Here is an 18270-nt window from a genome sequence, read left to right as displayed (position 1 = left end):
CATTTCAGCTTTCTCTCTCATTCCTGGACTCCTAACGAATCACTACAAGTCTTGCCCAATTATTTTTTGCCCAAATATTTTATTATTTTTCACCCAAAAGGGCCATACGGCCCAAATAAAAAATTGTTTTTTGGCCTTGGAGCCTGGGCACGGGCCCAGGCAGGCCAGGTGGTAAATCCGCCTATGGCGGAAGCCATGGCGGCTCGTTGGGCTCTTGATGTCGCTATGCAACTTAAACTTGACACAGTTGCTGTGGAGACGGATTCAAAGGAGCTACACTCATGCTTTTGGAATAGGAAGCACAACTCTCTTCGAGAACCCATGCAGGATTGTAGGTTATTTGGCTTCCAATTTTGCCTCTTTTGATTTGGTTCATTGGAGTAGAGAATGTAATAGAGTGGCTCACTTATTAGCATCATTAGCTTCTGAATACCCTAACAAGTGTTGGTGGGAGATGTTCCCTTCAGTTGTTATTTCAGCTCTATTAGCTTATGTACTCTCTTTGATTATATAATTGACATAGTTTGTACAATCATGTTACTAGAAGGACTAAAAGTGTAATTAACGAAAGTTTTTTATCAAACCACTTGGCATTTTTCAGTTACAAGAGGAAGTCCAAAACCACTCAGCTTAATTGAATATGTTTAGCTAGGAAAAAAAAAAGAAGCTTAGTAAAACAGGTTAGTTTTGGGAAACGAAAAATGGATCTAGACATAATATAGAGAATTCAAACTGAGGTACAAAGTACTACAAAACAACTCTGCAGTGTACAAGGATAATGTTTCATCCACACCTCTCTTTTGAGGTGGAGAGGTGGAATGAGGAGAGAGATAGGAAGAAAAGAAAAAGTATGAGAGAGAAAGTATGAGATGTGATAGATGATAAGAGGAGAGAGATAGAAATAAAAAGAGGTGGAGATGGAGTGTTTAAAAAATGAGGTGTGTATATATCATTACTCCGGTGTACAAGGCATTACAAATTTCAAGCACCTGTGCTCAGAATTAATAGATTGCACATGCAGTGCAAAAGAATCCCAATATTGGTGAGTGGAGGGAAATGCTAAAGCTTAGTCACGAACAAGAGCGTTAATTAAAATAATGGCCTCATCTGCTGTGGGAACCGCATCATCTGCTCAAAACAGGGCAGTGCCAATCAAATACTCACAAAGAAAATAAATACTCAAACTAACTATCTATCATGAAGATCAAGCTACATTACATTCTCTCAAAAAGTGTACAAGGTGAACTAGCTACAAAGTGAACTAGCTACAAAGGAAACAACATTCTACTTAAATTTGAGTTTGACTCATTTGCCGACGAATCACTTCTTTTCAGAAGATTGTGTGTTTAATTTCTGTTGTAGATGTAATTGTGTTGGTGACAATATGTAAGTTCCTCATGACCCGGGAGCCACTTAACCCGTAGTGGTGACTAGAACCGAATCCACTAAATTTTTTTATGTTACCCGAAAAAAATTACTTAAATTTGATAATTTTGAAAAATGGCCTAAAATGCTTCTAAAATGCTTGATGATTTAGTTTTTGTTGTTTACCTGGAAGTGAAGCAGGTAAATGAGAAACTAAGTTATGAATGATGCCTCCACCGCCACCACCATTAGCATCCTCAAAATCCTGTGTCTTCTGCCGTTTGATTTTTCCATCAACCAAGATTTCCTCCTCTTCCTTTTCTTTCTCAGATTCCACCACATCTTCCTCACCGTCACTTCGATGAAAGAAATTAGAAACCAGATTGCTTATGATCCCTCCCTCTCCACCATTATCAACACCTCCTCTTTCTCCACCATCACCATCTCCAACAGCACCACCTTCCTCTGTTCTTGGACTCGAGGGAGTGATAAAGGAGGAGATCAAGTTGTTAATAAGTCCTCCACCGCCACCGCCACCACTGTCACTGTTTTTAGCTTCATCTTTGGCAGCAAAGTTTTTTCCAGAGTGCTCTGTACCAAGATCCTCTTCAACTGATTTCTCTGCTTCTGGGACAAACCCTTCTTCCTTTTCATCGTTTTTTTCTTCTCTTTTGGATCCATCTTCTGAATCGACATTCTGAGGAGGAAGAAAGCTTTGAACTTCTGTTACACCGTCTTCCATAGTATTGGATTGTGGCTTTGTGAATCTTTATTGCTCCATCAAGATAACCACCAGCAGAGGATAACAGTACTATATATAATTAAATTAAATTTTTGAAACTTTTTTTACACAGACGCCCAATTAAATTCCGCCACATCATAAAATATATCTTTGTTTTAATTAGAATTTAAAATGATATTTACTATTCCTCCTATGTGGCATGTTGTGATTGGTTGTCAGTGTAAAACTGTTTTGTCAGTGTAAAACTGTTTTACACTGACAGTGCATATCCATTAAACTCATATAATATATAGAACACATTTTCGATGTCTCATTTAAATGTGTTATTAGAAAATTTTCTACCATCCCGCAATTTAACACTATTTAATTAATCTATTGAAATTCATGTGGAATAACTTAAAAATATGGGCCAAAATTCAATTTAGTGAAATTCATATTAATTTAACTGAAAAATGTCGAAAAGTGAGTGTTTTTTTTTTAAGATAATTTTTTTTTGACAGCATTTTTTTGAAGATAATTGAAAAGGTCATGTTATTCATAAATGCATAAAAGGGTCATATTACACGTGCTTCAAAGTCATTGTCTTTATAAACAGCGTAAGCCAATTAGTTTATGATTCTTGACATGAAGTCGGTGGGATAAAGATGTTCTTGGACTATTAATTAAAAAAAAAAAAAAAGATGTTCTTGGACTATGTAGCCTCCCAACTCTTAAATCCAGATTCATGTATTCAATAATTTGAATTTAACCCCAAAGTTGAAATATTCTTATGCAAAAGCAAAATTTTCTTGTGAATTATGTGGTACACATTTTTTTTGTGAAAGCCATATTAGGTAGTCGAATGGATTAATGAAATGTGGTAATCAAAATTATAATTCTCAAAGTTATAACTCTGGTGTAATACTGCTTTCGTTCACTGGACAACTCAATTGTTCTTTCCCGACCTTTGTTGGCGTCCACCGCGACCTTGAAGTAATTGCCGCAAATTTTGATATTAGAATTGAGTCTGAGCGACATGGTTTCAATCTAAGGGAGAGCCTAACATCGATCGAATCGACGTCATTGTTTTTTAAGTTTGTTATTGCGAAAATACAATTGCTGACTCATGTGATACATGAGTATTTATTACTACGTCAACTCATTTTAGGTATTATACCTTAACCTGACTTAATGTACCATAGCAAACACTAGTTTTCTTTCCTTTGAAAAGAGAAAGAGAAAAAAATAATAACAAAAGAAGATAGAAGATGAGTAAAGAAAAATATGTGAAATATAATCAATTTGGTAGGTTGTTTTAACTAAACCAAACTAGATCCGCTGCAAAACCACTTATAAGGTTTGGTTTATATTTGAACCCGTTTTAAACACTCAAACCGGCTTTAACTTACACCGTGTTCACTGGTTTACCCAAGTCTTCATTCTTTAAGGGACAAATCTCCCACCTATGTCCAAACTTACCACAACATATCAAATTCAAACCCTCTTATTCGATCTTGTAGTCTTGGACCTTGGACACTAACGTCTTCCTCAAATCTATTTCCACACACAGACGAGCAAACTTGGCTTCCTCAATTGCTAAGCCTGCTTGACCATGGCTAGCCATCACCCTCATATTACGATCATCAATCTTGATGAACCGTCCCACGACCTTCCCCACATTGTGTGAAATCTCATCATCATAGTATATTCCATAGAGAACTCAGTGATCCGAATCCACATTGCCACACGAGTAAGTTGCCCCTCTGAGGGAATGAATTCAGGGTGTCATTGCCGAATCACCAAATAATGCCCCATATAACCCACGGGTCTCCTGTAAACATGTGAGAATAGTCTTCTCTATTAGGGAACCTTACAACGAAGAATTCAAAATCCAAGTCTATCACCTCTAGTTCCCTGACCTTTGCCATAGCTGAACTAACATTGACCTCAGAGGGCTGGGGCTAACACGTTTTCCAAGCAGCTTGACGATGATCAAGTTCCTCCATGGCTTACAATCCGCAAGGGATTAGTATCTGGACTTTCCTCTCCTCAACCCATATGTCACACCTCTTACCACTTGAGCTATCATTCGTGGACAATTTTTAATATTAATTTATTAATTTGATTTAGTATAAAATTTGTACATATAAATTTGACTTGAAAAGGCTTCATATTTGAATTGATAAATAAGGATTAAGTGGGTTTGCACCTCATATTTAGTATTGTTGTTCTCTCCTAATTTTACCTAACTCATTATAACAATAACACATCACTCGGTTTGTTGCCATTTTTTCTATAAATCAATATCAATCAATATCAATATCAATATATATTATCAATATCAATCAATATATATTAGAAAAGAAGAACTTTCATAGTGACGTGTCAGTACCAGATTAATTCTTAGTCACGTGTCAGCACCAGATTAATTCTCATAAAAATTATTCCACGTGTCAATTTGTTAGAGGGTATAATTTTCAATTGATATATGTTTTAATATTCATGATTTTATGAGTTTTTATTGTGATTTGCTAGATTTTTGTAGTTTTCATGTCCCAAACACAAGAGAAAAATTCGCCGTGCAACGCATGATAAAAAAACACTAGTATATTAGAAAAGAAGAACTTCCATCAGGCTGATTTGGTGACGTGTCGTTCTCACATTAATTCTTGGTGACGTGTCATTATCACGTTAATTCTGACAAAAAAAATTCCACGTGTCATTCTCACATTAATTCTCATAAAAAATTTACATTTTTAAAGTTTAGATTTGATTAGGATTTAGGTTCTTTATTTCTTGATTTTATCTTAATTTATTTTTAATTTACTTTTAGATTATTAATTAATTTGTATGGTATTTTTTTTGAATTTTCGGATTTTTAATTAATTCAGGATTTTATGAGTTTTTATTGTGATTTACTAGATTTTGATAGTTTTTATCTATATTTATTTAGTACTTTTTTAAATTTTAGATTTGATTAAGATTTAGGTTGTTTATTTCATCATTTTATCTTAATTTATCTTATTATTTATTTTTAGATTATTAGTTAATTATTATGGTATTTTTATTTAATTTTCGGATTTTTAATTAATTTAAGATTTTGTGAGTTTTTATTGTGATTTTTTAGATTTTTGTAGTTTTTATCTATCTTTATTTATTTCCTTTTAATTAGATTTGATTAGGATTTATGTTGTTTATTTCTTGATTTTATCTTGGGGCTTTATTTTTTTATTATTTTTTTGAAAGTATTAATTAATTTTTGTGTTATTTTTATTGATTTTCAGATTTTTATTTAATTCATGATTTTATGAGTTTTTATTCTGATTTGCTAGATTTTTTTAATTTTTATCTATCTTTAATTGGCACATTTTTAAATTTTAGATTTGATTAGGATTTATGTTGTTTATTTCTTGATTTATCTTGGGTCTTTTATTTTATTTTTGATTTATTTTGAGAGTATTAATTAATTTTACGGTATTTTTATTGAATTTTCGGATTTTTATTTAATTCATGATTTTTTGAGTTTTATTGTGATTTGCTAGATTTTGGTAGTTTTTAGGCTAAAAAGCACTTTTGGCCCCTGATGTTTCAAGTTTGTGCAAATTTTGTCCCTATTCTATTTTTGTCAATGTTTCTACCCCTCATGTTTTCAAACAGTGCATCGTCTACCCCTCATGTTTCAAACAGTGCATCATCTACCCCTAACGGAGGGGTAGACGGTGCACTATTTGAAAACATGAGGGGTAGAAACATCGACGAAAATAGATAGGGGCAGAATTTGCACAAACTTGAACCATCAGGGACCAAAAATGCTTTTTAGCCTAGTTTTTATCTATCATTAATTAGTACAGTTTTAAATTTAAGATTTGTTTAGGATTTAGGCTGTTTAATTTCTTGATTTTTCCTTAAGAATAAAAGGAGAAATATTGATATTGATTGATTATGTGTAATTTTTTTAATGAGAATAAACCTACAAATTGACACGTGGAATTTGCTTTCTGACAAATTCACACGTGGAATAGAATTAATCTGGTGCTGACACGTCATGCAAAAAATTCCACGTGTCATTCTCACATTAATTATCATAAAAAATTACATTTTTAAAGTTTAGATTTGATTAGGATTTAGATTCTTTATTTCTTGATTTTATCTGATTTTATTTTTGATTTATTTTTAGAGTATTAATTAATTTGTATGGTATTTTTTTGAATTTTTGGATTTTTAATTAATTCAGGATTTTATGAGTTTTTATTGTGATTTGCTAGATTTTGATAGTTTTTATCTATATTTATTTAGTACCTTTTTAAATTTTAGATTTGATTAGGATTTAGGTTGTTTATTTCATGATTTTATCTTAATTTATCTTATTATTTATTTTTAGAGTATTAATTAATTTTTATGGTATTTTTATTTAATTTTCAGATTTTTAATTAATTTAAGATTTTATGAGTTTTTATTGTGATTTTTTAGAATTTTGTAGTTTTTATCTATCTTTATTTATTGCCTTTTAAAATTTTAGATTTGATTAGGATTTAGGTTGTTTATTTCTTGATTTTATTTTACTTTATCTTATTATTTATTTAATGTTAATTTCAGGAAATATATTATTTTATTTTAGAGTTATTTTTAGAGTATAAATTAATTAGGATTTAGGTTGTTTATTTTTATCTTTATTTTTATTGAATTTTCGAATTTTCAATTAATTCAGAATTTTATGAGTTTTTATTGTGATTTGCTAGATTTTGTTAGTTTTTATCTATCTTTAATTAGTACATTTATAAATTTTAGATTTGATTAGTATTTAGGTTGTTTATTTCTTGATTTTATCTTAATTTAAAAATATCATAAAAATTAATTAATAAAAAAAATCAAAATCTACCAAATCAAAATAAAAACTCATAAAATTCTGAATTAAATAAAAATCCAAAAATTGAATAAAAATATCATAAAATTTAGTTATACTCTAAAAATAAACTTTTTCTAAGATTTGTCATAATTATCTAAGATTTACCAATATTAAATAAAAAACAAAAAATTCAATAAAAATACCTTAAAAATTAATTAATAAAACTATCAAAACACAATAAAAACTCATAAAATCCTTAATTAAATAAAATCTGAAAATTCAATAAAAATATCATAAAATTTAATTAATACTCTAAAAATAATTTTTTTCTCAAGGTTATCAGAACCGGACCGGTGATGAAACCGGTGAGGGTACCGGTTCAAGGTTCACTGGTTAAACCGTAGTATGACCGTGGTCCAACCGATTTTACCGCTATAAATTAAAAAATCATTTTAAAATAAATATATAACAATTTGTTGATCTCTTTATAGGGACAGTTTTCAAAGAAAATTGTAAAATGTTGTTTCTGTACATAGAGAGTTTGTCTCTTATTATTCCAGACCCCAAACATGTGTCCTTTGATCCGTTTATGGGGTGAGGGTTGCCTTTTGGTTTTAGAATCTTTCTGTATATTGCACTTTAGTTGTACATACATGCCTTATCAACCATTTATGTACATGAAGCAACACCAATTCTGTCACCGCAAAGAAAAGAAAAAGAAAGGAACTAGAGAACAGAGCACACCGATAGGGGCAAAAATGGTTTCTAAACAAACCCAGCAAACTAGGCTCCATCAACAACAGCATAACAGAAGAAGTAGAAATGATTGCACGGAAAAAGACAACACGGAAGTGACGGCGGCGGGGGGAACGCGGCGGCGGCGGAGTTGGATGACTAGGGCTAGTGCTTGTTGAGATTTACTGTTTACGTGAAGATGGAATGGGTTTTTTTGTTCAAAATCTTCAATTTTTTTATCATTTATGTTTTTGAATCCTAATATTGAGCATGGGCCAAGCCCATTTTTCCAAAAAACTGAAAAAAACAAAAGAAAACATAAAACCGCCAAAAACCGCAAACCGGCCTTTCACCGGTTCTCCCGGTTCAACGCCGGTTCGGACGGTTCAACAACGGTTTTTCTCCCAGGCGGTTCTGTGGGTGTTTTGGACCGGCCAGGGGTCCGGTTCCCGGTTCAACCGGTTGAACCGCCCAGTCCGGTCCGGTTTTTATAACCATGTTTTTTCTTCACCTAAAATTTATTACCATAATAAATCCAGAAAACAATTTTTTTAAGGTAATTTTTTTATGATTCGACCTAAATTTATCCTTACGTCTAAACCTAAGACAAAGCTTCTCTTCCTCCTCTTCTCTTTCCCAAATCTTTCTTCTTTCTCCTTACGATATTTGAAAAACATAGGTCAACCATGTTCCAAACTTTTCATTTTCTATCTTTTGTAGCTGAAATTTTTGAGAGACCACGGCCATGAACATAGACTCTATTTCAAGTATCACACCATCTAAGGTGAACTGGTGTCTAAAACTGAAAAATTGTTCGTCAGTGGAGGTTAATGCATTGAGGGTTTCCAAAGTCCATTGAGATGGTCTTCATGGACAAACACGGAGACAAAATTCACAGTTCTATTTTCCTTGATCTCTTTCTTAAGTTTGACTTTACACTTATTCCAGGATTTACAGATCTTATGAGAAATTTTATAGTCCGAGAGATTCTGAATATTTTCCGTCAACCTCTCATTCGTTTGAACTCCAATTCCGGGTTGATACTTTTTTCCATCAAATTCATGATTTCCCCATAACTCGCTCACCCTACTCCTTTGTCCCATACTGGATGTACTTAACCTAGATGTCAGATACAACTATTTAATAGGTGAGACTTTGTTTTATTTTTTTTTATTGTTTTTTGTTTACATTAATGGAAAATAATTCTGATATATGATTATTTTAGATGTAATTGGAGTTCAAGAATTTTCTGTCAATAGAAATGTTGAGAAGCTGGTTAGATTATACCTTTATGCAGCAGGGTAATTGTATATGCATTGACATAATTGTAAGAACTCATTATTTTTTCATTAGACTAAAAAGCCTAATGTATTTCAATGACTGATATTGCAGCACCAAAATTGAATGTGTATTGATTGCACATTTTGTAGACGAATACATCGATTTTGTCTCTACTGGTCGTGCATTTGGTGCGGTTGTTTTGATCCAGCTTGGAAGAGTCAAGACTCGACAAGGTATCTGTGTCTGAGTTCAGTTGTTCATTGCCAAATTAGTGTTTTAATACATACTTTTTAGTTATTTCTTAACTTAAAAAATTTATGTGTTGATGACCTATGTAGGTACTACAAATAGATACATAGCTGCTGGATTTGGGGCAACCAGGATTATTTATCGATCAATACTTTGACAAAGCTTTAATGGTCAAGTAGAGCTTGCAGTTCGTTCTCTTCACGTGTACAGAATGAACATCCAATTCTAAATATATTCCCACAATTTAATTTTGGCTTAAAGGGTCCAAAGGCCCCTGAGATTACAAAGGGAATCAAATCCAGGACCTGAAAAATTTTCGCATCAAATTGAGTCCCTAAGAATTTTTTTTTAATTCAATTAAGGCCAAATGTTGCCACAGCTCAATTTTGTCCTAGTCACTTTTACCACGTGGCTTTTATAATTATTTTTTAATTTAAAAATTATTTTTTTAATTCCAACTCATTTATTTAAGTAGAAAAAAATTAAAAACTTAATAAATCCCTAATTTAAATAAAATCCCTTAACTAAATAATTACCTAAATAATAACCTAATCTAATAATAACAAAAAACATCAAACCCAACAAGAAATTAACAATCCCTTCAACATCAAACAACACAGATCTAGGGTTTCACTAACAATTCACAAATCTTCATCCTCACCCCAACAACTGTTATCTTCTTCCTCAACTCCCAAAAAACCCATTCTTCTTCTTCTTCTTCTTCTTCTTCTTCTTCTTCTTCCCCACCCCCACCCACCCAACAAACTCAAATCTTCATCCTCAACCCCAACAACTGTTATCTTCTTCCTCAACTCCAAAAAAACTCATTCTTCTTCTTCTTCTTCTTCCCCACCCCCACCCACCCACCCACCCAACAAACTCAAATCTTCATCCTCAACCCCAACAACTGTTATCTTCTTCCTCAACTCCAAAAAAATCATTCTTCTTCTTCTTCCCCACCCTCACCCACCCAACAAACCCAGACAACCAGAACCCCACCACCCTCAATCCACATGCAAATCCGAGTTCAGTCTCACCTCACCAACCTAGATCCAGTCCAGATCGAAGCATATCCGGACAAATTGATGCAAGGAGATGGCAAAGGTGCAGCAAGGAGAGCTTGGGTTTGGCAATGGCAGCAAAAAAGGGTTGGGTGTGGTCGTTGGGGTGGGTTTCAGTTTTGCTGATTGCTGGCTAAAGAAGATGAAATTTGGGGTGGGTAGATAGTGGTGGTGCGTGGGTTTGGAGGTGTTGAGGTGGGTTGGGGTCTTGTTTCTGGAATCTGAATTTTTGGTGTGGTTATGGGTTTTCAATGGTGGGGGTTGAAGAGGTGAGGAAGGTTGCAGAGAGTGTTTTGTTTTATTTTTAGATTTAGGTTTTTATTTACATTAGAGATTTTATTAAGTTTTTTATTTTTTATTTATGCTTTAATATATGAGTTGGATTTAAAAAATTAAGTTTTAGGAAATTTTTCAATTAAAAAAAAATTAAAATGCCACGTGGAAAAGCTGAGTAGGCTAAAATTGAAGCCACTTCAGCATCAGACACACTTTGTCCTTAATTGAATTAAAAAAAATTTCTTAGGGACTCAATTTGATGCGAAAATTTTCCAGGTCCTGGATTTGATTCCCTTTGTAATCTCAGGGGCCTTTGGACCCTTTAAGCCTTTAATTTTTTAGATGTATTGAAATTTAATGAACTTTGTTTCTGTTCTGCAATATGATTATTTTCCCGTAACAAACAATCTCATGTTTACCCTCTTTAAGTTTGAGTATTAATCTAATTTACTTTCTCAAAAGGAATTGATCGATCATGATTAATTTTGAGCACCTTTATCTTAATTTGTAGCTTTGTTTCAGCCATGTGAGACGGCCACACCCACATGGGTTCATTATTTTTTTTTTTGACAATCATGTGGGTTCATGTTATATTCCTAATCTCTTGATTGATCTTGCGGTCATATTCTGGGTGAAAAATAGGAAATTTATTAATTTTTGTTTACGTTTCTACTTTATTTCCTCTTTTCTCATATATTTTAAAGAATTAAAGGGTTATACACTGCCAGTGTAAATAGATTTTACACAGTCATCCAATTGAATTCCGCCACATCATAAAACGTATCTTTGTTTTCATATGAAAACTATTTTTTCTCCTATGTGATTTTACACTGATAATGCATATCCATTAAACTCTATTTTAAAAAACAACGTATTGATTGACGTATCAAATACGATGAACATACTCCCCGTGCAACGCGCGGGTAAAAAACACTAGTATTATATTAAAAAAGAAGAACTTCTATCAGGCTGATTAGTGACGTGTCATTCCCACGTTAATTCTAATAAAAAAAATCTCACGTGTCATTCTCAGGTTAATTATCATAAAAAAATACACTTTTAAATTTTAGATTTGATATTTATTTAGTACCTAAGAATTAATCTGGTGTTACCACGTCACTATGAAAGTTCTTCTTTTCTAATATACTAGTGTTTTTTTCCCGTGCGTTGCACGACGAATTTTTCTCTTGTGTTTGAGACATGAATCAATATATAGGTTTATACGAATTCGATATGCTTTTTTTTTTGAACTCTACAAATTCGATATGCTGAAAACACTATTTTGTTGTTACTGAATATAATTTAAGGATATCCTAAGTTTCGTGAATTTCTACAAATTATACTAAAATCTGGTTTAGAATGACTTCACACGCATGGATTTCTACAAACTATACCAAAATCTGGTTTAAAAAAATACGAAAGCGGAAGGAGAACAATAGAAAAAACATTACATCAGAATCAAAACATTACGTCTTCAATGATAATTCGTTGAAGGGTCCCATGCATATGCAAAAATTTGTAAACTTTTGGATCGAAACACACAAAATGTGAAATTTAAGAATCTAGGATTAAATTACAAACAAAGGATAAACTAAAATGACACAAACCATCAATCACAACATAATAAACTCTACTTCACGTAACATCATCTTATAGCATACCTCTGTCTTGATAGTGACATGTGACAGAGGTAGAAATAACAGCTATCAAATCTCTGCGTGTCTATGGTAGCTTTGTGGACCCTCAGCACCAAATCAGCTCTGTTTTCATAGAATTAGCATTAAATACATAATAAGATAAATTAAGATAAAATCAAGATATAAATAACATAAATCCTAATCAAATCTAAACTTTAAAAAGGTACTAAATAAAGATAGATAAAAACTTCCAAAATCTAGCAAATCACAATAAAAACTCATAAAATCATGAATTAAATAAAAATATGAAAATTTAATAAAAATACCATAAAAATTAATTTATACTCTAAAGATAACTCAAAAATAAAATAAAATATTTTATGGAATTAAAGTTAAATAAATAATAAATTAAGATAGATTAAAACTACCAAAATCTAGCAAATCACAATAAAAACTCATAAAATCCTGCATTAATTAAAAATCCGAAAATTCAATAAAAATTGATTATTATACTCTATAAATAAATCTAAAATAAAATAAAAGATTTCCCGGAAGTAAAATTAAATAAATAATAAGATAAATTAAGAAATAAACAACCTAAATCCTAATCAAATCTAAAATTTAAAAAGGTACTAAATAAAGATAGATAAAAACTACTAAAATCTAGCAAATCACAATAAAAACTCATAAAATTCCGAATTAATTAAAAATCCGAAAATTCAATAAAAATTAATTAATATACTCTAAAAATAAATTAAAACACCAAATCTTTTAAAATAAGATCAATCAATTAGTTTAGAATATAAAATTAAAACATATCAATTAATATAAAATTAAGAAATAAACAATGTAAATCCTAATCAAATCTAAAATTTAAAAATGTACTAAATAGAGATAGATAAAAACTACAAAAATCTAGCAAATCACGATAAAAACTCATAAAATCCTGAATATTAAAACATATATCCATTGAAAATTATACCCTCTAACAAATTGACACGTGGAATAATTTTTATGAGAATTAATCTGGTGCTGACACGTCACTAAAAATTAATCTGGTGCTGACATGTCACTATGGAAGTTCTTCTTTTCTAATATATATTGATTGATATTGATATTGATATTGATTGATTGATGATATTGATATTGATATTGATATTGATATTGATTGATGTTAATTTTAGGAAATATTTTATTTTAGAGTTATTTTTAGAGTATAAATTAATTAGGATTTATGTTGTTTATTTTTATCTTAAATTAATTAATACTCTAAAAAATCTCATCTGTCATTCTCAGGTTAATTCTCATAAATAAAAAATTCACGTGTCATTCCATTTGATAGATTCTCTTATGTTGTGTTATTTTATCTTGAAACCGAATTTTAAAAGATTTGTCATAATTATCTAAGATTTACCTGATTACTCCTTACTAAATTTATTTCCAAAACAAATCTTGAAACCGTTTTTATTATCTCATAAAATTAGGAAAAGTCTCAAGATTATTTTTCCTAATTATCTAAGATACTGAATCAGTCATCTCCTCCTATATATATTAATATATATATATATATATATATATATATATATATATATATTAGAAAAGAATTAGATAACTTATCTTTTGTTGACACGTGTTTCCTAATTCCAAAACAGATCTTGAAACCAAATTTTAAAAGATTTGCCCTAATTATCTAAGATTTAAATAAACACACATAATCATAATTAATTAATATATCAAATACAATAGACATATTCCCGTGTAAAGGAAAAAAAACACTAGTTCAATGCGACACTCACTTTGAAAGTTATTGGGAGCTAGGATGTTGTCCTTCTTCGTGTTCTAAGGTAATTTTTTCTTAATTATTTTCTTATCATTTAATTTCTGTTAGTAAACTCATCGCTACAAATGTCAAGATTACTATTTCTTTGATCAATTTCTGTTTTACGCACCTTGACTAATATCGGACTAAAAATTAAGTATTTCTTTTCACATTATTCTTTATTGATTGTAACAGAGAAATTTTGTTTACTCATTGATTGCCTGTAGTCTGTTTTTCCGGTTGAAGATGCCACCGCGGCGAAATTCATCACTTAGTCAAAAGCTATTGATTGGTAGGAAGATGAGTGAAAAAGAAAAAAAGAAAGTCAACAACAAATGGATACATATTCCAGATGAGGTCTTAGAATTGATTATGAAGCGTTTGTGCCTCAGAGATTATCTAGCATTGCGTACAATATGCTCCTCTTGGAGAAGTACCGTTACTAACGCCATTGCAAACAAGAATTGTCCCCCTTTACCTGAATTCCCACTAATTGGCCTTCTATCTAAGGAACAAATACTTTTTAGCATGATAACAGAAGGTGAATATTGCCCCAAAAAATTAATATTTGAGAGCACACATATTACTTATCATGGTTCAGTTGGAGGATGGATGATTATGTCTGATTATGTTGAAAATGGCAGATTATCAATCTTATTCTTCAACCCTGTGATTAATCGTCGAATCTCAGTTTTACCACCGTTGTACGTTCCCTCCAACCCTCCAATCCAAGCTAATAAATTGTGTATGGGGAAAATGGTGGCCTCTTCCTCACCTGATTGTTATAATTCAGGTTGTTATTTGGCTGGTCTTTTCACAAATTATTGTCATATTTCCTTTTATAGGCTCTTTGACAAGTCATGGAACATGATTGAAAAAGATAAGAATATTTCAGGGGACTATTTTTTGGATCTGGAAATTATGGGTTGCAAGTTGTATGTCAGCACTAGCAAGCCCTTGAATTCTATATTGGTTTATGATCTTCAAGATTCAGGTGATGGTTCACCAATGCCTAAAGTATTAGTTATGCATCCACAAGAATCAACACCATATGTATGGAGAATAATTGATAATCAACGTCATGTTTCAGGTAAAGCTTTTTTCTATTTGGCGAAACATGAAACATTGGAACAAATATTCCTTATTCACATGATCTGCGATATAATTTATAAACCAGAACATGTTAGCTATGTGAACATTCTCAAAGAATTTGTTATCTCACCTGAGATTACTGCAGTTGAAGTGTTCAAGTTGGACATGAATAAAGAACCTATAGAGTGGGTAAAGTGTGAAAGCTTACATGATAATGTGATTTTTGTTAGCGGTTGCAAGAGCATGGTGATGTCAAGAGCTTCCCTTAATAGCACTCAAGAGTCAACAATTAGAGAAAATAGCATCTATTTTGCTCTTCGATTTATTTGTGCTACAGATCCATGGAAAGGTGTTCGATTGGGGATAAAGCACTTTGATGGATAGCAGCATCAAATATTTTTCTGTTGAGAAATCAAATGATTCTCAAGTTTCTTATCCCTTCTGGTTCGTACCAAGTATTTGACAATTCACTGCGTTGAAAGTAACGTGTTTAATTTCTATGTCATCATATATGAGTAGTTGATTGCTATTTAATTTTTTGTCATGTACAGATAGATCCATGTTGATAATCCCTTATTAGAGTTCTTAAATTGATCTTGAGTTAAAAGTTTTCTGTTGGTTTCCTTTTATTTGTATATTTTTATCTTTTTCATTTCCTGCAAAGGACCTCTATTAATTACCTGATACAGGACTATTGAGTATACTATGTCTGCAAAGCCTGAAGCTTTGATCCTAAACCAGGAATTTAGTCAATTTCCGCGAGATGTGTAAATAATGCTAGCATTGCAAGCAGTGGTTGCACTATTGCAAGTCCTTTCTAGATTTGCTTGTTTCAATTTCCTCTTCTATTTTCCTTGCCAACAATGAATGAGAGTTTAAAGATGATGTTGCACATAAACTAGATGCATATCTAATCATATTAGTCAATCCCATAGGGCGGCACTTCTTCATTCGATTTCATACCAAGTCCTCTTAGCCAAGTCTTAAGTAATTCACTTCCATCCAGCCTATCAACTTTCACCAATGCTTTAACGTATTGAGCAAACGCCCAGCTCTAGGATTAGCATGTAGAGATGGATGACTTTCAACTTCTCTAATCAGAGCTTCAGGATCATTTTCACTAGCTTCATCTGCTTCACGTGTTCGGCGAGCCAGATCACCAACATAGCTTGATTGGAATCTCTCATGGGAGCAGAGAAGAGAGAAGCCTATTCCCTGTAAAGCCATCAAACTTATTAATGGACAAATAGCTTCTAGCCAACAAGTTCTTGACCTTTCCAAATTCTGATTGAAGCCTTGTAACCTGCGGTAATGCACCGCCACTCTACGTACAATGATATATGGGTCGCCAAATTAGAAAAAATGTTTTTAATTTAATTAAAATTAAAATAAAATAAAATAAAAATATAACTGCTTTTTGAATTTGTGATTTTCTATTATTGAACGTGTGTGTAAAATGTTTTACATTAACAATGCATAATCATTAAACTATTTTTAAAAAAAAATAAAACAAACATCCTAACAAAGGTACGCTTAATATCACTAAATTTCTCCTCAAAGTGACGTTGGAAATAAAATCGAGTCTATCTAGTTTTGGTGTCACATACAGGTTCTGGTACCAAAATTAAATTCTAATTAGATAGTACCAAGCATGAAATGAATAGCCTTCAAGATTACGATCTTGTTCTTTCAAAAAAAGATTACGATCTTGTAGAAGTGGCTCCATGTAACAGTTCTAGTGGTTGGGGGCAATAATAATATAGTTATTCTCCATTCAAGTTGGATTTTGTTGCAAAAAATTTGTTATTGAAAACCGGACCGGACCGGCCGGTTCAACCGGTTCAACCGGGAACCGGGCACAGCACCGGTCCGGAACACTGTAAAAACCGGCTACACAGTGGACCGGAGTTGAACCGGAACTGGACCGGCCAAACCGGTCAAAACCGTGGGTTACCCGGTTTTTTCCGGTTCAGTAGAACCAAGCCAAAAGCCCAAAACGACAGCATTTTGGGGAAAAAAAAATCCAGAACCAAATTCCATAGGGACAACGAGAAAGATTGAAAGAGGGAACAACGTAATCTGCAACAGAAACCCTTGCCTTGAGCGCCGGCTTCCACCCTCCCTGCGACGGCGGTTTCCAGCGACCGTGGTGGCATCTGCGGTGGCGTTTTCCAGTGAGTAGCAAGCACAACAAGCGGATCGAACAGAAGAAGTGAAAAACAGAGGATCTGGTGCGTTCTAATTTCAAAGGGACAGATCGTCATCGTTTTAGAAGCCAAGTACAATTTGAAGTTGCGTTCTTTGATTTTCTCTTCAAAAACAGAGGAATTGCAGAGAAAAGTTATTAGAAAATCAAGTTTTACATCCTCTGTTTTAGAAGCCAAGTGTGGTGGCGGGCCATGTACTGTATTAGGATGGGTATTGGAGTCATGCAAATCAAGTTACATGTATGCTATATTGGATATCAATGGGAGGGATCAAATTGCTGATGCAATTATTTGGTGGCAAACACACTAGCTGGTACAGTAGGCTTGGAGGAGTGAGTATGTTAGGCGTTGCGGGTAATTAGAATGGCAGAGAGCTTGTAGGTTGTTTTTCTATGATGGGTTGTTTTTTGCTGTGTTATTCTCATGTAGTTTGGGCTTGATCAAAAAAATTCAATGAAGAAAGGATCATTTTAACAAAAGATCATTTTTTGTTTAAAACAATTACCAATCTTGGTATTTTCTATTTGGTATTTAGTAGTCACAAAGATGTCATATATTGTCTATATTTTTTATATGTATATAAATTATATTATTTAAGTTAATAGGGTTCAACCTCGGTTCAACCTTTAAACCTTAAACCGGTGCCTCGGCTGGTTTGATGATCGGTCCGGTTTTCAGAACATCAAAATCTGGATATTAATTGTTGCTAGGAGTGGAACAAGGAGACGGATTTGAATTTGGCATAAATTTTCTGAATATGAATTTGAATATTTAAGATGACACATGATATTAATTGATAAATAAGGAATTAAATGGATTTCCACCTAATATTTAGAACAGAAAATTATTCTCTCCAAGTTTCACTCAACACATTTATAACAATAGCATATATCACTCTGGTTGTTGCCAAAGTTATTGATGTTCTGAGGATGTTCTCCTTCTTTTCCTTCTAAGGTATTTTGTTAATTACTTTCTTTCTTT

The 18270-nt window shown here is 32.3% G+C and overlaps 1 protein-coding gene across 1 annotated transcript; it reads right to left on the bottom strand.

Moving 5' to 3' along the window:
- Positions 1-923: 923 nt before the first annotated feature.
- On the bottom strand, positions 924-2137 carry LOC130732254 (uncharacterized). Its single transcript, XM_057584344.1, has 2 exons — positions 1552-2137; positions 924-1128 (listed from the first exon to the last, which is right to left on the bottom strand). Exons 1-2 carry the CDS (start codon positions 2105-2107, stop codon positions 1067-1069), a joined length of 618 nt encoding a protein of 205 aa, XP_057440327.1. The 5' UTR covers positions 2108-2137; the 3' UTR covers positions 924-1066.
- Positions 2138-18270: the final 16133 nt, after the last annotated feature.

The sequence above is a fragment of the Lotus japonicus genome, chromosome 1 (genome assembly GCF_012489685.1).
Source record: "Lotus japonicus ecotype B-129 chromosome 1, LjGifu_v1.2".
Lineage (NCBI taxonomy): Eukaryota > Viridiplantae > Streptophyta > Magnoliopsida > Fabales > Fabaceae > Lotus > Lotus japonicus.
This window is presented reverse-complemented; position numbering and strand designations above follow the sequence as displayed.